Source organism: Xiphias gladius, chromosome 18 (genome assembly GCF_016859285.1).
Source record: "Xiphias gladius isolate SHS-SW01 ecotype Sanya breed wild chromosome 18, ASM1685928v1, whole genome shotgun sequence".
Taxonomy (NCBI): Eukaryota; Metazoa; Chordata; class Actinopteri; order Istiophoriformes; family Xiphiidae; genus Xiphias; species Xiphias gladius.
In genome coordinates, this window is record NC_053417.1 from 28,118,562 (window position 1) to 28,139,203 (window position 20,642).

Below are 20,642 nucleotides of genomic sequence, written 5' to 3' on the forward strand. Positions count from 1 at the left end.
GTTCCCAGGCCCAGTATTGGCCCCTTTTAGTTGCACTGTTCTGAACCAAGCTTCAGGTAAACCGTGGTGGGAGATAACTGCGCTTACCTGTGCTACAACCTGGGACAGTGTCCTCCCTCCAACTAAGCCATGTCTCAACACGTTTGGTACGGTGCGGTCACTGGATCAGAATATATATCAGGATATAGCATGGAGGCTGGCGCCCTGGTGGCCTAGCAGCTCAGACGAGAACCCCGGGCCACAGCATCCTCAGTCCGTGTCCGGCCGGGGACCTCCGTTACTTGTCATTCCCTTTCTCTCCACTGTCGTTTGTCTAATAAAGGCATACAACGCTCAGAAAATACCAAAAAGGAATTTATCGCAGGTACCAATACTACGAGAAGAAATGATCACAGTGAGATGTCGGATGAAGAGCTGCAGGTGACAGGTTCCCACTGGTCTTACCTCCAACATGTTAGCAGTAAACAGAGCGTTGCCATGTTGCCTTGCCTTGCTGTCCTATGGAAAAACCATTTCCACCGTGCCAGCAGGGCTTGAATTCGTGGCTTCCCGCAGCTCGATCGCAATGAGGTTATAAGCCGCGCAGCTGTGCTAACGCTCAGCTGTGCCTCTTCGAGCTGTCGTGTGCGCGGCGTTTCGCGTTGAACCTGCTTCCATGTCAATGTGCCTGGAGAAAGTTGAATCAAAATCAGTGGAGAAGAGGTGATTGGAATCGAAGCGCCGTTCCACCTGAATGATTGAGATGTGCTTTCACGCATTGACACATGTACGGCCGGCTTAGTTACATGTAACCTCTCAGCTTTTAACGTGCAAGCATGTCAAGCATGCTAATGTGTAATACGCTAGCACTGCCTGCAGTACTGGTAAGCGTGTGGTGTCAATTGTGGTCGTTGTAAAGATGAGCAAGCTCTCAAATGTATGAATGGAAGTCGTAGAGACAATATCTGATCACAAAGAGATACGAAATGACTTGTGTCTCTTTCAGTATGAGGGTCTTGCTCTTATGTAGGAGGGCTGGCGGGGCCTTTTACATGTCTGTGCCCAGTGGCCCATTGTCTTACAATCCATCCAGGGTTAACCTGCTTTGCCTGCTTTGGCTTCAGACCAGCCTTCATAGCTGAAAAGTCTCAACACTGGCTGCTCATCCGTGGTACCAACATGTTACATGTCATTTTGTCATGTGGGACAGCCAAAATATTTCCACACGGGACTGAAGCCAGACTGGATATGTGTGAGCCTGACTGTGATCACACTGACACGGCGGCTCAGATATCGAGCTGGAAATAATTATGAAGGTCAGAGCTTTATCATAGTGTCAGTTATTCTGTGAATGCAACTCCCATCGGCTGTAGGTGCCAAACGGTTCACAGAGGCCTTTGAGCTGCACAAGCTTCCCTCCCAACGACAACCCTCACACACACACACACACACACACGCACACACACGCACACGCCCTATACTGGAAAACACACACTTAGAGATACAGTATGTGCTATTGAGAAACTCTGGAATCCACACACACACACACACAGAAGCAGTAGTGTTGGCCGGCGTTTCTGGATCATTTAACCGATTCAGCTCAAGTGTGAGCTCAAAGAAATCCCCCCCCCTCACTGTTGCTGAAAGAGAGATATTTTGCAATCTTTATTTCTGTTGAAGAGTTTTTGTTTTGGGCTGTTAGCCAGTGGAAGGCAAGGCTAGTGTGGGTGTGGGTGTTGACGCTTTGGCATTGCAGTGATCAGCTACAGGACCATCAGACTGAGTGATAAAGGAGAAAGAAGGCGCAGAACGAAGGACAACATTATTAGTCTTATTACCTGTTTCACTGATATCATTTTTTTTTTTTTAAACCAAATGACCAGAAAACGGTGTTTCCACTTGTACGATTGAAATTAGAAAGACAGACACTTGGTTGTCTGTCCAAATAGATTAAGTCGCGTCACATCACATTAGCTCAGCCCTGCACTGGCTATCTGTATTTTCTATAACTGATTTTAAAGTCCTATTACTTGTTTATTAGGCCTTATATAACCCAGCACCTTCCAATATTAGCGACTGCCTTTTTTGTGTTTGGCCTAACATCGTTTTTAATCCTGTAAACCTCTTGTATTGCAATAGTTAAGTGCAATAACATTATGGTCCACACGTGTAGAAATGTTTCTTTGGTTTCACTGTTGTGAATCTAAGAACTAACAACATTCAAATGCAACATAATCAAACTCCACAGGACACGTACCAGTTTGTTTTACAGAATGCTGCACATAAACTATGTTGTCACGTTCAACTCTAATGCCTTCAGATGTCATTCTGTTTCTCCGTGTTGAGATCTGGAGGCTGTAAACTGAGTGCAGCTTTTATTCAAGAGGTTTAAAAAAAATATCACGTTAAACCGTTTAGGAATTAAAGCCGTTTTGATACATAGTCTCTCCTTTTCAGCATAATTATGAATATCAGGATTATTATTAATACTTGTATGAAAATCCTTTTACAGTCAATGACTTCCTGAAGTCTGGAACCCATGGACTTCACCAATGCTGAGTTTCCTCCCTTGAGATGCTTTGCCAGGTCTGATTGTTAGTGGGTCTCGCTGCCCTCAGTTTTGTCTTCAGGAAGTGTAAATCGTGCCCAGTTGGGTTGAAGTCAGGTCGACTGACTTGGCCATTGAAGAATACTCCATTTCTTTGCCTTGAGAAGCTCTGGAGTGCAAAGGCAAAATTACAAGAATTGCGTCACTGTCCAAATACTTTTGTCCCTAACTGTATATACTGTTAGATTGTATTGCAGAATGGGGACACAGCTTCATGTCTTCGTTCCTTTTTCAGCCTACCACTGTCCTCCCGTCGCTAATTGTTTTTCAGTTTGTAGACTGTGATGCTGAGAGACAAGCCAGACGACGCTCGCTGGAGAGCACGGCTCTATTTAATAATCTGGAGAGGCAGAGCTGTCACAGCTCGTTCACTTCTCAAGACCTCTTATATTAATCTAAAGGTTTTACTGCTACAGATTGACCACGCGTGCGTGTGTGTGGGGGGGTTACATGACCTTGAATAATGCTTTTGCAAGCGCACAGTTCCTCAAATGCCCTGGATGATAGTCTGTTGTGAAAAGGAAAGTTGGGAAAGAGTTTCTTTTTGAGATGAGTTTCACAACTGGGTTGAAGTTTTACCAATGAAAAGGTGGCTCCAAAAAGAGTGTAGATTTTTCTGGGCTGTTAATCACTGCTTCTTTGTGTTGTGGTTGAAGCCCGCTGTTGAGGTGACACAAGCAACCAAGCCGGATTAACCTGCTTGGTCGCCCCGGGGCCAAGTCGGGCTGCTGGTTCCCTCTTAACCCCTTAATTTTTCCCAGTGGATTTGCAGTGTGTACATTTTGTCCAAGCTGGAATAGTAGTTATTTGATTATACACATAAAATTATGAATATGAATCATGTCAGCACAGAACTAAAGAAATTTTGATCCAGCCTTGAGCCCAGTGTGTGAATGTGTGTTTTAAATTGAGACAAACAAAAAACAAACAAATGGTGGTGTAAAGGGTTACTTGCTGATATTTCTTAATAATCATTTTGTTGCTTATTTCTTTGTTTAACAAATGTTAAGAAACCAGGAGTATTTCTGAAAATATGACGTTTCTTTTTTCCTGCGTTTTTCTGTTTGTTTATTTCAGGGAAGGCAATGAGCCTGGTGATGAGTTGACGGTGACCTACAGAGAGCTGCTGCAGAGGGTCTGTCAGTTTGCCAACGTCCTGAAGTCTCAGGGTAGGTTAAAACTACCTAAGTCACACCTGAACCTGTGGACAGCCCCGACCTGATCCGCCGAATCAGGTCTGACGCAGATACCGATCTGATTAAATGGAAGTGCCATGATGTGACTGATCCGCATTCAGTTTTAAGTTTCTTTGTTGGCGTCATTATTCAGTGTTGATGCCATGAGTCAACACTGAATTCGGTGACGACAGGGTGCCAACTCAGTTTTTAAAAACTCAGTTTGAAAATGGCCCGAGAGTGAAATGTAGATTTTACATATGGGAAAAAGAGAGCACTGGTATCGGACCACTACTCTGTACTGGCAGATACTCTGAGTTAAACTGGTGTTTCCCTAACTCACGCTGTGTTCTTAAATACTGTTAAGAGCCTTCAGTTTTACCGGAATAACATGAGGAACAGTGACTCTCGTGTATTTAACAGATCCTGACACTTTCTAGTGCAAATACCGGGATCTTGTCCAGGCGCACTGGTTTCTAATTTCTTGTGTGACAGAGTAAAGTCAGATGAAGTCTGTCTGTCCACCAGTGTTTTTGGCTCTGTCCCTCACCTGTCTGACCTTGTCTGTAGGAGTGAAGAAGGGCGACCGTGTGTCCATTTACATGCCCATGGTGGTTGAACTGGTGGTAGCCATGTTGGCCTGCGTCCGCATCGGAGCTGTTCACTCCATAGTGGTGAGTAAGAAATGTGAGTCATATAAAAGAGTGCGTAGGGGGCATCGCCACGCTCAAGATTAAAGACAGATGTTAATGCTGTATGTACTGCTGTTCCCAGTTTGCAGGTTTCTCTGCTGAGTCTCTGTGTGAGAGGATCCTGGACTCCCAGTGCTCGCTGCTCATCACAGCAGGTCAGTTTCAGATTGAGAAAATAAATCTACGTTACGGGTTTCCGCGAGACTAGTTTGAAGGCATTGTGGGGCCCAGTAAACGATTTTTTTATCATGAATCTGCGCATAAATGCAGGGCTAAATACAGGACGGTGGTTGTCTGAGTGGAAAGATTGGTCTTGGACTGCACCTTGAAGCAATGCTAGCTCCAGATTTGCTGTTCCGTGTCTGAACTTGACCTCTGACCTCTCTGTGTATTAGAGGCAAGACAAAAAACCAACTGCATGTCTGAGTTACCTGAAGGTGTGTTCACACAAAAACGAAGCACATTTTCACCTCGCATAATTTGCAGGAATTATCCCAAAATCCAGTACAGCTCCAGCAACATCTCGTAAAACAAGACATAAGCTAATGAGAAAAAAAAAAACGGTATTTACATGTTGTGTAAGTTTTAAAAGTTCTGCGTTCAGTGATTAGTGCAAAGGTGTAATATCCACTGTGGATTGTGAGGCAGGCATGCCCCCCCCCCAATTCTCTGACTGTTTGGGCTCCACAGAATAGATGAGAGAAGATCTAAGCTGATTTATTTAAAAAAAAAACAAGAAACCTTTTGGTTTGGCCCTTTTAGCTTAACAAACAGCAGCCAGTGTTGCTTTGCAGACTTTTTTGTGCCCTGGGTTTTGTCTCTGTTGGGTTTGTAACCTCTGTATTTTGTTTATTTTATTTGCTTGACTTCATTTTGCCACCCATTGCCTTAAATTGTACAGATTATAAAGCAATTAGAGACAAATTTGTAGAAACTGATTCACAAATGTTTTAATAGAAAAGTTATTGGTCAGGTCTGTAGCTGATTAGTCACTACACCTTTTTTTTTTTTTTTTTTTTGGGCACATTTGTATTATACAGTTTAAATTTTAAAGATAAGCATGTGTTGTTCTATATTCTTAAATCGACAAGACACGTGAAAAGACCAAAACAATGGGAAGAGTCACGCTGTCACACCCAGTGACGCATTCATTCATTGTGATCAACACAGCAAGTTAAAATAACACAAGCGTCGTCATTTAAATAACTCATAGTACTGTACTCATGGACATTTGAGACACGAATGACCGCGGAGGAAGAGGGTCAGTGTCTTGCTCAAAGACACCTCAGCAGAACTAGGGGCTGTCAGTAGACACAGCTGAGCCGGTGCGGGGCGCTGACGTCTTACTCCGGCTTCTCAGTGAGTTGAGCCAAATGGTTGAGACAGGTAACTGAAGGAGATGCAGGCTGAGAGGCTGAGAGCTGTGACCAGTAATCAAAGTATTATCTGGATTAGAATCCGGGGATATGAACCTATTAATCCACCGGGTTAATGGCCTGTGGTTGGAGCGCACACACTCTCATACGAGTCCTGTAAGCGGATCGTAGAGTCTTAAACTTGGGGTCTTGTTATCCTGACTGGTTGTGTACTTGTAGAGTTTTATTACCTTGTAAAGAAAGTAATTAGAGCATGAATGATGAAACAAAGCTAAAATATCTGCTGAATCTCATTCGGTTTTTCAAACCGTAGATGAAGTTTTGTAAACTATCTAAACTATTCATGATGCTGCAGGAGTTGATGTCCTGCTGTAAACTGTGGAGCTTCGGATCCGAGGACTTGTTATCAATGAATAATACCTGTATTTTGTAGAAATTGAATTGACGCTCTTACCCAGGATGACTTACATCGAGCTGAAGAGCTAAATAGCGTAAGCCTCTTTCATCACCCTTTCTCTAAAGCGGCTACTTAACACCTTCATCATGGATGCCAACCAAACATATCTGATGTCAGAACGCCTTGAACGGGAGGAGAGGAATCAGACCCAAGTGCTAAGGCAGCAGCAGGACGAGGCCTATCTGGCCTCCCTCCCTGCAGACCAGGAGAAGGACCGAAAGAAAAGGGTGCATCAAATGACAATGTGAAAACGGCGTGACAAAGTGAAAGGAGTCGCTCCTAGTGATGAAGCTACAGAGAATTGTCCCCTGAATCTGCAGCTCTGCTCGGCCTGCTCAGCTTTATGGCCAGAGTCAGCTCATTGTTTACCTGCCCGGACCACAGCTGCGCTGGTTCGCTCTCACCACGATTTCAGCCGCAGCAGGCGGCAACTGTTTTCTAACAAGTTCACCATATTAACTAGAAAGGTGCTGATATGTCAGTGCTGCTCGTACGTAAACGCCTCAAACTCAGATAGAAGGTGAGCAGGGGGGAACTTGCTCCCTTCAACAAACGAATGTGAAAAAAGAGCCTTCAAGGGCCATACATCATCCTGCACAGCGAATGTCAAACATCCGAGTTAAGGGGCCATAGGAAAAAACACATTTTTGAGTGGAATGGGACTTTAAAATGTGAGTTAAAGTATACTAAGGTCTGTCTTACGCCTTGGATGGACCAAAACTTACCTCTTGCTCATTTCAGCAAAGGGGCGGAAATACTTTTGCCTCCTGTCGCAAACTAATCCCAACGCTGTGTGTGGCTGAGGAGTTGGCTGAACTTTGAGCTGTGAAAATGCTGAGACTCATGGATGTCCACCCAATTTGTGACAGGAGATGGGATTGACCTCTCCTTTTGGAGAGTGGTGATTACGCAACATGGCTGGAAGTGACTGCGAGGACAGAAATCGAGGCTTAAAGAACAGGCCCGTTGTAACACAGTGATCATATACCAGATGGGCGTGAAGCGATATCTTTACACCACAACTGTACTGTATAAGATGGGGGACAAAATCCTATGGCTGATCTGAATGCCTCGAAGTTTCAAAGCTACCTGCTTTCTTCTCCTTCTCCTCCGCCTCCTGAGCGTTATTATTATTCTTATTACATAATAACCAAAAGATCCCAAAAAGCCCATGAAATAAGAAATGGTAACCAACATTATTGCTTATGTATCAACATTAATTATTAAGAGTCATTATATCCATTTGTGTCTCACACTCTCACACTATCGATCTTGATACTTAATTAGATCCTGAAATGAGTCGTGACATGGAGCGTCGTCTTTTAATTGCTTTTATTGTCCCGTCAGCGGGTACCCCAGCGACACGCCTCCCGGCTGTCTCTGTCCGTTCCGCTCCACTACTTCCTGTTTACTAGACACATGACCCGTCTAACCCAATACATGACAACTCCCTCTTTATCTGTGTCAGTCTCTTTGTTCACCTCTGTTTTAATCTCTCATTCGTTCAGATGGTTTCTATCGAGGAGATAAGCTGATCAACCTGAAGCTCTTGGCTGACGAGGCGCTGCAGAAATGTAGAGACAAGTAAGCTGTCCAGGCACACGCACACCAGCAGATAAAACTTTGTACGTACGGCTTCTGGTTCACAAGCAAGTGAGGCAGAAGTGCAGGGTCAAACAAGTCGTACTGCGCACACAGACACTGGTTCTTCTGCGTTAATGAGGACCCATGAATCTCAGTACGAGACACACAAGACGAACAAAACACAGCGGAATTACAGAAATACTAATTCTTTTTTTTTTTAAATTGTCATTTGTTATCGTTTATTCAGAATTGGTCTTCAAATTCTACTTCAGTAGCAATTCATCTTTACAGGGTCCATCTCAAAACGTACATAGAGCTGAATCTAAAAATAGGATTACAGTAAGAATACACCAAACATATGTTTAACAAAATATTAAATATGATATTAATCAGTAGGAAACAAGTCGGGTTGAGATCAGATAATAGAATTAAAACAGATGTGACATGAGGTCAGGAAAACCACAGGCTTCTGAAAGTTTAAAGAAAGAGCAAAGGGCGAAGAATAACAGATTCATAAATACAACATGATTTAGTGAAATAAAAAGAAACACACAACATGAACAGAAGAGTACACTGTTATACCTGAGATACTTAAAGAGCAAGGGGAATGTACTGTATCAGCCCAAACAATACGACTGTAAATCAAATAGGGATAAATAATGGAATAATGTAGAGTTACTGAACAAGACCCACTGATTAAACTTTGTAGTTTGCTGATGATCCACCAGTGACTTCACAGTTTTATTACAAACAAAATCAATTTGGTTTTATTCTTCCAAATTCTTTTCTCATCAACGAGAATGCCTTAAAGTGTGGGCCCTGTCTAATCCATGAATATACAGCTTTTCATTTCACTAGTGAAACGTTGGGTTCATTACAGTTTCATTCCCACACACACACAACCATGTTTTCCTTGATGTTGAGGAGAAATGAACAATGCAGCCACTCATTGGAACAGAGCTGGAGTTGGATCAGTTCTCCACACATGCATCTGTACATGACAGACCTCTTTGGTGTCGCCCCCCCCCCCCCCGCAAACCTGAACAGGTGACCCCTGTTTGGATCAGGACAGATGGGCTGGTCCAGTAGCAATGTGTGAGCCAGATCGGTTGGCTTGTATAGATTATCCCTCAAGCATGCCAGTATTCCAGGGCATTACCACACCTCTGTAATGACTTTTTTGAAACAACATAGGTGACTACGTAAGAAGTACACACTGAACGTTACGAAAAACTTGCTGGTACTGTAATACTCACCGAGTATGAGACTGTGACCGCTGCCATGTCTTTGTCTCTGCACAGGGGTTTCCCAGTGGAGAAGTGTATAATGCTGAAGCACTTGTCCAAGGAAGCAGACGAGACTTCCCTGGGCTCTCAGTCTCCTCCGGCCAAACGATCCTGTCCCGACCTGCAGGTGAACGACAAACTGCAAACCCAAACTGGGCCCTTTTACGACACCCAAGGGTCACTGCCACCTGTGGTTAAAACTTTAGTTTAATCTGTCATGGTTACATCATCCCATCACAGTCCCATCATAGTGTATCCTTTATATGTTAGCTTGATTTAAGTTCACATTCTCCCCAAGAAAACATCATTGCTTTGCTGCTTGCGTCTTCGTCAGGTAAAACACAGAGGGTTCAGTTTTACCAACATGTACCGATTCCAGACTCATTATATCAGTATTTTTCTTGTGTTAACGAATCCCATTAAAAGACCAGAACCGACAATGAAAATGTCTCCTACCGGCAAGTAATGTGTGTGTATCCAAAGCCTGATGTACATTATCTTATTCCTCTGTGCCAGAGAGCTCCATTGTTTTGTTTTGTTTTTTTAAATAAAACTACATATTTGTGAGGTGTGTTTAAAGATTTAAATCTTCAGTAGGAACCAATGGGCTCGGAGCTGAGAGCCACAGACAGAGGAGGGACGTCAGAAAGTGCTGAGAGACGGGCTAACACACTGTTGGTTCGGGTCTATTGGTGTGATTTATTGACAATAAGACTCAATTATAATTCTCATTTAAAAACAATGTACGCCTTAGTGTAGAAGTAAACGCCTCTGATTTATGGCCGATCATTTTATGAAGCGGTTTCATCACCCAGCAAGGTCACCTTCCTGACTTTTCCTCAAATGTTTGTAGGTTTCGTTTGAAAAATTCAGAAGCACTGTGGATGATCTTCTGTGAAACTGGCCCCGTAGAATCTACATTTTTTTACGTAATCATTCCTGAAAAGCTCCTCAAAAAATTCTTTCTCAGCTTGATTTGGCATTTTGGACCCTGTTGTTTTGGGGGTTTTTTTTGTTTGTTTGTTTTGTTTGGGAACTTTGCCTTCTTTAGTTTGTGTTTTTAAAATAACCACTCTCCCTCCTTAACCTCTCCCTCCTCCTCCTCCTCCTCCTCCTCCTCTTCCTCTCGCCCCTCCTGTCCAGCAGGAGAATCAGACAGGGAGAGTAAAGAAAACGCGTCCTGTTCCGCAGGTATTTTCATAACCTCCGCCCTCCACTAAATCTCCCATAACATCTTTGGTTTTGATCTTTTAAAGGGAAATTTCACCCACAAGCAGAAATTACATATTACTGCTGTTAAAGGGGTAAAAAGAAAGAAAAGTTTCATCCTAACGCGGGTTAATTTAGTTAGAGGAATTCATTATGCTTTGTTTAATGCCTGTTTGGCACTTGAAAGCTATTACAACTCAAAAATTACTATTTAAGAAGCTGTTATTGCTGATTTATTGTTTTTGCAGAGCAACAGCAGTTTGTTATTCCGGTGATTATTGACGGTTCAAACTACATTTGTGAACATGAAAAACGATTTTCCCTAATTTAGAAACAAATAAACTTGAGTTTTGTGACGATGACATTGTCTCTATCTGCTGACAATAAAATTGGCCGTTGCAGTATGAGACAGACACAGCAGAATCAAAATTAAGACCTGCATTTAAAAAAGAACTGCACCAAAATATCATTGGAAAAGGGAAAGTGTTACTCGTGTTCTCAAAGGTTTGCTGGAGCATCTACATTCATTGGAATAAAGTGTAAAATTTCTGTAGGCGTGGAATTGGATTAACAGAGGTTTCTCTCTTGCTGTCTGTTGTGAACACACTCTCTCTGTTGTGGTTGTACACGTTTACCTTTGACTGCACATTCTCGGCAGAGTTGAGCATCTTTTATATTTTGTACACAGCCCAAAACCGCCTACTGCCTCCGAAGAGTGTTGTGCTGTTCTCACTGATGTAACTGCTGTAACGCTTCTCTCTTTTACTTACACACCACAAGTCAGAAAGAATCCGGGGTCTGTCGGCTGTGGCTCACCAGGATTTGATCTTTGGTTTAAATAAAAACAACTTGGCCTCTGCAGTTTTAAACCCTTTCTGAAGACCCCATTTCTCCCCGCAGGCAGGACTTGAGTTGGAATTTTTTGATGTCAATTTAACGTTGCGGCCGATCGGTGTATATATGCACCAGACCTGTTGGTGGATTCAGTTTGTGGTAAAAGAAACAAATATTTCATTTAAAACTGCTTTTGTCCCCCTAATTGCATATTTTGCCCAGATGCAGATACAAAGAGACCCCTGATTCTTTCTCAGTAACCTGGTTGTATTTAAGCGAAGACTTTGTCTCGGGGACCAGAGGTAGAGCCCTGTGTTTCCTCTTTTCAGTGGCCACATTACCTCAGCCTGTACTGCGAATCTCGCCAGCGTTGCTTCATGTCTGGTCAAATCTTACCCGGCTGAAGCTACATCTCGGTGTTGGTGTGATACACGTAGTAATCAGGCCTCTTTTTCGCCCCTAACTGTGCTGCGTAGTTTCTCTCCTTGTGCACATATGCTTCAGCTCGTAAAAGATCTAAATCAAGTGAAACTGAAAACAAATCACAGTAGATTATAAACTGTTTACTTTGCTGGATGGTCAGTTATTTAGAAGAGTCTGAACATGCAGGAAGCGTTTTGGTCGTAACAGAAAACACAAGGACCTATCAACATGACACCGTCTTTAACATGACGCCCGCTGGTCAGATCTGTGGTGTATCTGTGTGTAAAAGATGCTGAGTCGACATCAGACCTGGGTCTACTTACTGTTGAAAAGGAACTCACTTGCTCTTCTGAGACTGGTTGATTGTTTTTTTTTTTTGTTTTTTTTTTTGGCACATGCAGGCAAATTAAATTGATCCGACAAAACCACCAAATCATCGCTCGTAGGCAAACTGGACCACTCTAAGTAATTGGAACGATTTTGTGGACTCATGATTTATTTTTGGACTAAATTTTATGTCTCTGTCATTCCCTGCTTGTCTGTCTTTCTCTCTGTGAGCCAACATCTGTCCATATATAGTAGCTTTAGAAAGTATTCAGACCCCTTCGCTTTTTGCTCTTAATTGTGTTGTAGGTTTAATTTTAAATGGATAAAATGACATTTTTACTCTCAATAACCCCTAATGACAAAGTGAAAACATGTTTTTAGAAATTTTTGCAAATTTATTATACATCAAAAACCGAAATCTCTCATTTACAAAAGTATTCAGACCCTTAATTAAGTACTTGGTACAAAACCATTTGGCAGCAGTTGGAGCTTCGAGTCTTCTCGGGTAAGACTCTACAGGCTTGGCAATATTTTTCCTCGTGCTCTGAGTCCATTAAATGCTGTTTGACAGAACTCCGAGCAGGCTGTCACAAGTCTTTTACTCAAAGTGGCTTCCATCTAGCCACTCCACCATGAAGAACTGATCCACGGAGAGCTGCTGAGATGGTCGTGATTTCCGGCAGGTTCGCCCATCTCTGTAGAGGATTTCTGAAGCTCTGTTTGAGGGACCGTTGGGTTCTCGGTCAACTCCCCGACCAAGGCCCTTCCTGCCCAGATACTCAGTTTGGCTGCACGGCCAGTTCTAGGAAGAGGCTTGGTTTTTGCCCCGACACGCAGTGCGAATTGTGGGACCATATCTATACACGGGTGTGTGCCTTTCTGAACTATGTCCGGTCAATTCAGTTTGCCACAGGTGGACTCCGGTCAGGTTCTAGACTCATCTCAAGGATATATAAGCAAACGGGATCCACCTGACCACAGTTTGGGGCCACAGCAAAGAGCCTGAATACTGTTGTAAATGAGAGATTTCAGTTTTTGGGTTTTAATAAATTTGCAAGGATGTATTTTTACTTTGTCGTCATGGGTTACTGGGCGCAGACTGATGTCCAAAAATGTCAGTTTTATCCCTTTAGAATTAAATCTACAACACAATAAAGTAAAAGGGTCTGAATACTTCATATACTTTCTAAAGCCACTTTATCTATAAACCTCACTTTATATCTCTCAGTTTCTTTCCCTTTCTGTTATGTTTCTAACCAGTTTTATTTTATGGATCTCAAAGAGTAAGTGACCCAGCTCCGATTGCTCTGATTGACACGCAGGGAATAAGTTAAAACAAAACTCACATTTGTAACTTTTCTCCCAACTCTTTATTGCTTTATTCATCGTAACACAGATCAGCAGTGTTCACTTGTTGTTCTCTGCTTGCACTCTCTCCTAGCTAGTTTGCAGGGCATGTACTTTAAACTAACTTTCTTTCACTTGTGTTTTGTGTTTTAGATTGTAGAGAGTTTGTTATGAATGTTGAGTGACTGATTGATGGGGATTTTTTCACTAACTTGGGAAATTATCATGTTCGCCTGTCCTGTCTGTCTGTGCCTATGTACGTCTGCGTGTTTGTTGATGTCCATGTTTGCGTCACCTTTGTGCGTGCGTGCGTGTGTGCTTGCTTGTGTGTTGTTATGTCACACCAGGTCCCGTGGAACCCGGAGGTGGACCTGTGCTGGCACGCTCTGATACGAGGAGCTTCGGACGAGTGTGAACCAGAGTGGTGCGAGTCTGAAGATCCTCTCTTCATCCTCTACACCAGCGGCTCAACCGGCAAACCAAAGGTAGAGTAAAAACACACACACACACACACACACGTACAGAAATGATACTCCTCATCAGGATTATTTTTACCTCTAGTCTTGTTGCTAATAACTCCAGTTTGAAAAGATCCTTGTTTTCACACATCACACTTGCCCGTATTTCTCGGTCTTCGCCAACCTTCCTCTCGTCTCGTCTGCAGGGAGTTCTTCACACAGTCAGCGGCTACATGCTCTACACCGCCACCACCTTCAAACTGGTGTTTGACAGCCAGCCTGATGACATTTACTGGTGCACGGCAGACATCGGTTGGATCACCGGACACTCCTACATCACTTACGGCCCTCTGGCTAACGGGGCCACCAGCGTCCTGGTGGGTGCAGGCTGAGGGACTGTGGCATCACTCAACTTCCTGTTTTTACACGCTTCACCCAAACCTGGCTGATGGTCACTCGATTGTGACCGTGGCTGATTTTATCCATAATGGTCAACAGCTAAAACTCCTAATTAGCATAGCCAGCTGTCAAACGCTATGTTAGTGTTCTTTTCCTTTTTTTTTGGAACATTACTTTTCCTATTTTATCAGTGTGCAACATTTAAAGAAAACCATCTCGTTGGGATTGGACATACTCCATCAACACCACAAGAATTTACGAATATTCAGGAATATTTGTAGAAAGCAAACAAACAAAAAGACTCATCCTAGCACAAATTCTCAAATTCCCCCGATGTTTTTCAAATTGTAGTGTTCCCTATCTAACTATAAGGTGGTGTGGCCTTAAATAATACTGTTAACTTGAGAAATAGTACTTCAGAGCTAAACTGTCCCTCACCAAACTTGATTTAAAAGATGACGGGAGTCTGGTGAACGGCTGATGATCTTTAAATTTACCAGCTTGTCGTCGGACTGTCAGTTTCCCTGGCTGCTCAGAGCTGCAGGAAAAGGGTTTCACAGGTGTAGCATTGCAACCACGAAACATTATCAGACTCATTATTCCATGCATTATTCTTCTCGTCAAAATCTGGCACCTACATTACCCACAATGCTACTCAACTGCGAACAGATCAGCCAGAGTCCACCAAGTCAAGACAGGCCAAGGCAAGTCCACCAGCCCGGGCTATAATCACAGAGGGAACACTAGATACTAGACGAGAATACAAGTCCTGTGGATCAGATGGTATCATCCAGGTTAAAGTATCCAGATACAGATCAGATGTCGGCACCAGGTGGAGACGGGGCCTGAAACTCCACTGACGTGTTGTACCTCTGCTTTGACTGGATAAACCTGCTCAGTGGAATCTGAAACTCTGGACTGCTTCATTGCTGGGCTGCTAACATGAAAACTAACACTAAAGCAAAGGGACTCATTCATTTCAAATATTCGACTTACTTTTTATTTGCTTTTTTTACTTGGGGAATGAGGCCTGTTGTTTGTTCTAGATGGTGAATTTAGATGGTGAGGATGAGCTAACGTGTTCTGACTTCGCTTGTAAACATTGTTGAAGCAGGAGATCAGTGCTGCCCTGCGAGCTGTCCTCAGCTCATGAACTGTCTCGCCTCCGCGGCTTCAGCAGACCTGCAGTCAGTGCGACGAGTCGGGATCACGGAGCTTTACCTAAACATGAGCTAAGGCCGTGGGCTCTTGATAGAGACTTGGTTGCGTCATTTTTAGGTGAAGTCCGTAATGATGAACTTCCCCGGTCAAGGAAACAGCAGTGAGACAAACCCAGAGATCTAATTTAACTATGGCCACACCTAAGTGTTAAAGAAGAATAAAAAAAAAAAAAAAAGATTTTACGTGACAGAAGACACGACATGTAGTAATCGTTAGACAGCAGAAGCATCAATATACAAGTCAAATATTTAAACTATTTTCCGGTTATTTTTTTTATATGAGCTCTTCTTTGTTGGAAGAGTTTTAATTTGCATGAATAACACAGGAAATTCGACGTAAGACATGATGGTATGTTTAATCATAGGAATAACACATGGGTATGGATCTCTACCACTAAGCTGTGTATTCTGACCAACCTCAAAATAATTATACAATAAGAGTTCAATAATACAAAAATCACCCTAAAGTATATGCTGTCATGAAAGCTTTTCAGCTGGACAACCTGCCGTCTCCCCAGCTCATACAGTTTCAGTTGGGTTTTTTTGTCGTTTATTTGTTTTAAGTCAGAGCTGAAACAAGTCAGCTGACAGACAATTAACTGATCGATTAATATATCTTAAAATGCCAAACCTGCGCTGGGTTTAGCTTCTCTCAAAGTGCGTAGTTGCTGTTTTAGGCTTTTTTACGGATCTGTTTTACGTTTTATGTCATTTGTAAATTGAAAATCTTTAGTTTTTGGATGCTCTGTGGAACTCCACATCACGTTTGCAGACCTCAGCGACCTCCGCCCTTTACCAAGCCTCAGGGGGAAGGCAGAGGAAAACTCAACACTATACATGAAAAAATGGAACCCAGAGCAAAATATCAAAGAACTAGATGAAGAATGGTACAGAAGGTGTAGAGCTGGAAGAATCTAACGATTTGAGATTGTTTAGGAAATTCAGTCAACCAAACTGATGAGAGTTAAAGGTAAAGTTTTTGACGGGAAAAATGGATCATTGACGTGGAACATGACGTGTGTTAGATGACACGATCCCAGTTCCCCAAACCAGGACGGAGCCTGAAATGTGACCTTAGAATCTCTCCGGGTTGCTGCGTCTGATGATTGGGTTTTGTATTTACTCTTCGCGTGCGTGTGTTTCAGTTCGAGGGGCTGCCTACCTACCCAGACGTCGGCCGTATGTGGGAGATCGTGGACAAATATCACGTGACCAAGTTCTACACGGCTCCAACCGCCATCAGACTGCTGATGAAGTATGGCAGCGAGCCGGTGCAGAAGTGAGTTGTCGATCCTGTGCAGTATGTGGCCTCCTGGCTTTATGTTTCCACCTAAACAAACGCACTACTTGCATTTCCATTAGTGTGATGCAGTGTGAGAGTATAAAAACACATTCATTCACAAGAAAAAGAAAAAGTGTGTTTTGCAGAGAATATTATTGTTTGTAATAAGTTGTTTTTTTTGTTTTGTTTTGTTTTTGGTGTCAGCTGATATTTGTTGTAATTCATCTTTCCTGAAGATAAGAAAAGATATTTAACCACAGCAGAGATTTTGACATTGATTTAATCAGCAGTGTTGGAAATGCTTTTGACTTATAATTAAAAAAAAACTTTTTTTTCCAGTGCAAGAAAATATAAAAACATTGTTGTAATATTTAGAAATAATAAACACTTTTCTCCCTTTGCCTTTTAGCCTTTCTCTCTCTCTCTCTCTCTCTCTCTCTCTCTCTCTCTCTCTCTCTCTCTCTCTCTCTCTCTCTCTCTCTCTCTCCCTCTCTCTCTCCCTCTCCCCCCCCTCTCTCTCTCTCCCCCTCTCTCTACCTCTCTCTCTCTCTCTCTCTCTCTCTCTCTCTCTCTCTCTCTCTCTCTCTCTCTCTCTCTCTCTCTCTCTCTCTCTCTCTCTCTCTCTCTCTCTCTCTCTCTCTCTCTCTCTCTCTCTCTCTCTCTCTCTCTCTCTCTCTCTCTCTCTCTCTCTCTCTCTCTCTCTCTCTCTCTCTCTCTCTCTCTCTCTCTCTCTCTCTCTCTCTCTCTCTCTCTCTCTCTCTCTCTCTCTCTCTCTCTCTCTCTCTCTCTCTCTCTCTCTCTCTCTCTCTCTCTCTCTCTCTCTCTCTCTCTCTCTCTCTCTCTCTCTCTCTCTCTCTCTCTCTCTCTCTCTCTCTCTCTCTCTCTCTCTCTCTCTCTCTCTCTCTCTATCTCTCTCTCTCTCTCTCTCTCTCTCTCTCTCTCTCTCTCTCTCTCTCTCTCTCTCTCTCTCTCTCTCTCTCTCTCTCTCTCTCTCTCTCTCTCTCTCTCTCTCTCTCTCTCTCTCTCTCTCTCTCTCTCTCTCTCTCTCTCTCTCTCTCTCTCTCTCTCTCTCTCTCTCTCTCTCTCTCTCTCTCTCTCTCTCTCTCTCTCTCTCTCTCTCTCTCTCTCTCTCTCTCTCTCTCTCTCTCTCTCTCTCTCTCTCTCTCTCTCTCTCTCTCTCTCTCTCTCTCTCTCTCTCTCTCTCTCTCTCTCTCTCTCTCTCTCTCTCTCTCTCTCTCTCTCTCTCTCTCTCTCTCTCTCTCTCTCTCTCTCTCTCTCTCTCTCTCTCTCTCTCTCTCTCTCTCTTTCTCTCATTGTGTCCGATATCCACTGAGAAGCTTCCAGTGGTCTTAGCACTGATATCTGTAAAAGGAGGGAAAAACCTCCCCTACAATCTGGACTTTTTAAACTAAAACATGTACCTTAATCTTTTCAACTTGTTTTGGCAAATGAAAATGAATAACATTTATCCTCCATTAGCTATTTCTAACTACCTCCCTCAGAGCCGGGGATTCAAACTGTGAGCTGTGCTTCCCCCTGGTGGAGAGAGAGTTTACTCAAAAATAAAACCGTTCTGTCTTTCAGGGTGGACACGTGTTAACTCCTCTACCTGCAGCCACACCCACGAAACCTGGATCTGCTGTGAGTAAATGACGAAGAAATAAAACGCACAAAATATATTTTTTCTTTTTCTTTTACCTGTAGAAATCTGAGGCAGGTTTCAAAGGGCTCGACAGACATTTAAACTCGAAAAGGGATTGGGACAAAGTTAAAAAGATTGAATAAAAGAAACGTGTGAACATGTATACAGATTTGGAGCTAAAATAAAAAATGAAGGAAATGAGAAAGAGAGACATAAAATGCACAACATTGAAAAAGCAGCAGGAAAGAAGAGGCTTTTAAGATGCTTGTATTGTCATTTTAACACTGCTTGAAAACAGATAAGAGATGTGACAGGAGAAGCCAAGAGGCCACAGGCGTCTACTTTTTATTGTTCCCACTCTTTTTCTCTATAAGATATAATTTAAGGTTGACATGAAGTAATGAGGTTTACAAGGCAGTTACTAAATGAAGTGTAGCTAGGCAACCTATTTAAAATGGCTTTCAATATTCATTTGATTTTTGATTTGACTTTCTTTTGAAATATAGAAAGGGAGTTGGAAGACACTTTTCTTAATGACACAACAACAGGAGCATGTTGAATTGAGTCAACTTTATCGCCATTACAGCAGACTCATTAGCTCATGCTGCAACGGGACAGACACGAAAACATTCAACATAACATGCGAAAATAAAAGCCACAAATACACAAAGTGCCATAGAAGTAAATGATGAGCTAAAAAAAAAAAGAGCTTTGCAATTCAGAGGTTAAATGACCTAAACATATAAAAGAAACACACAAACCATAATAAATATTTAGAAAGACAACCAACTTAAACCAAAATGTGCCTTGAAGTGCCAGAGGTTTAGGATTCAAGAGCCGAACAGCCTGAGGGAATGTACTTCCATGAGCTAGTCCTCGGTTGAAAATCTGACTTCATTGTCTTAGTAAACAAAGAACCGTAGTTCAGCATCGGTCATCTGTTCTTTCCGTCCTCCAGACGTTCCCGTTCTTTGGAGTGGTGCCGGCCATCTTGAATGAGTCAGGAGAGGAGCTGGAGGGGCCAAGTGAAGGATACCTGGTCAGGATAAGCACTATCATGCCTTGAAATGATCTGGACCGTTATTAGTGCTTTAACTCAAACGCATCGGCGTTGACCCTTCGCAGAATCGTGTTTCGGCCTTTGAGCCCGTGGCGCGTGCTGATCGCTCTCTTCCCCTCCGCCTTCAAACAGGTTTTCAAACAGCCGTGGCCCGGCCTGATGAGAACGGTGTACGGAAACCATCAGAGGTTTGAGACCGTCTACTTCAAGAAGTTCCCGGGATACTACGTCACGGGAGACGGTGAGAGAGGAGGAGAACGTTTCAGAATTAAACGACACAAACATACTGCACATTGTTGGCCTTGATGAACAAAGATGTTTATTCATGGCCTTTTTTAAAAATTCTGTCAGTTAATATTTATTAGTCTTTTTTAATCATCTCACCTCCCAGTACAACCAATGCTCTTACCACTAAGCAAGTCTGCTGGAGCCGTTGGGGGTCTGAGTTTTTCAGGGTAGTTAAAATGTTTTTGCCCCTTTTTATGTCTTGTGTTTCCCTTAATCAGAGAGTGTTGCGACCTGGTTTAGGTGGCCACGGCAAAAGGGAGACACGCCACGAGTAACAAATAACATACGAGTATTTTATTAAACCAAACCAAATGAAATCAATAAGGTCAGAGGTGTGTTGTGTGCGTGAGTAAAGGGTGTGGGTACGTGTGTTGTAAGGTAAAACTTAAAGAGAAATACCGACATAACCAAACCTTGTATCCATATCTTATAAGGAAAATATTATTGTCTACTTTTGTTCACTTCACACGTCTAAAAAACGACTCACTGTTCCTTCCTTTCACTCGCTCAGCCTCTCTGCACCCTAGCGACCGTGATGGAGACACGGCGGTGTGTTCTTGTCGAATATACGCTTTAATCTTGGCGACATTTTCAACCTTACAGGTTGCCGCAGAGACAAGGACGGCTACTATTGGATAACGGGGAGGATAGACGACATGCTGAACGTCTCAGGTAAGACGCCTGCCCGGTCAGCTGTCCTCCGCGAGCCTAACGCGACCAAGAGTTTTTGAATTCAGGAGAAAACTCAGGAAGCTGAAAATACTTCAGTTTTGCAAAATAGCAAAAATGCTTCAAGCCGGTTTTCACTTGTTGTTCAGCAGCAGGAAGAGACAAGTGTTCCAGCTAGAGTTGCAACAGTTAGTCAATCATTCGATTAGTCGATCAAAAGAAAAGTAATCTGTTATCATTTTTGATGTGTTTATCATTTAACTCCTTAAGTCAACAAATAGAGGGCGGGTTAACAAGGAGAAACAATAACTGAATCCCTCCGGTTTC

At 42.9% G+C, this 20,642-nt stretch overlaps 1 protein-coding gene across 1 annotated transcript in view; it reads left to right on the top strand.

Moving 5' to 3' along the window:
• The window catches only part of acss2 (acyl-CoA synthetase short chain family member 2), a 34,919-nt gene that overhangs the window by 10,582 nt on the left and 3,695 nt on the right, over window positions 1-20,642 (top strand). The window contains exons 3-16 of the mRNA XM_040151786.1: window positions 3,665-3,756; window positions 4,333-4,436; window positions 4,537-4,609; window positions 7,796-7,871; window positions 9,173-9,284; window positions 10,301-10,348; window positions 13,645-13,782; window positions 13,962-14,132; window positions 16,520-16,653; window positions 18,159-18,195; window positions 18,241-18,297; window positions 19,257-19,337; window positions 19,491-19,599; window positions 20,250-20,318. Of these exons, the coding sequence (XP_040007720.1) occupies window positions 3,665-3,756; window positions 4,333-4,436; window positions 4,537-4,609; window positions 7,796-7,871; window positions 9,173-9,284; window positions 10,301-10,348; window positions 13,645-13,782; window positions 13,962-14,132; window positions 16,520-16,653; window positions 18,159-18,195; window positions 18,241-18,297; window positions 19,257-19,337; window positions 19,491-19,599; window positions 20,250-20,318 (1,301 nt within the window). The remainder of the gene's footprint in view (window positions 1-3,664; window positions 3,757-4,332; window positions 4,437-4,536; window positions 4,610-7,795; window positions 7,872-9,172; window positions 9,285-10,300; window positions 10,349-13,644; window positions 13,783-13,961; window positions 14,133-16,519; window positions 16,654-18,158; window positions 18,196-18,240; window positions 18,298-19,256; window positions 19,338-19,490; window positions 19,600-20,249; window positions 20,319-20,642) is intronic.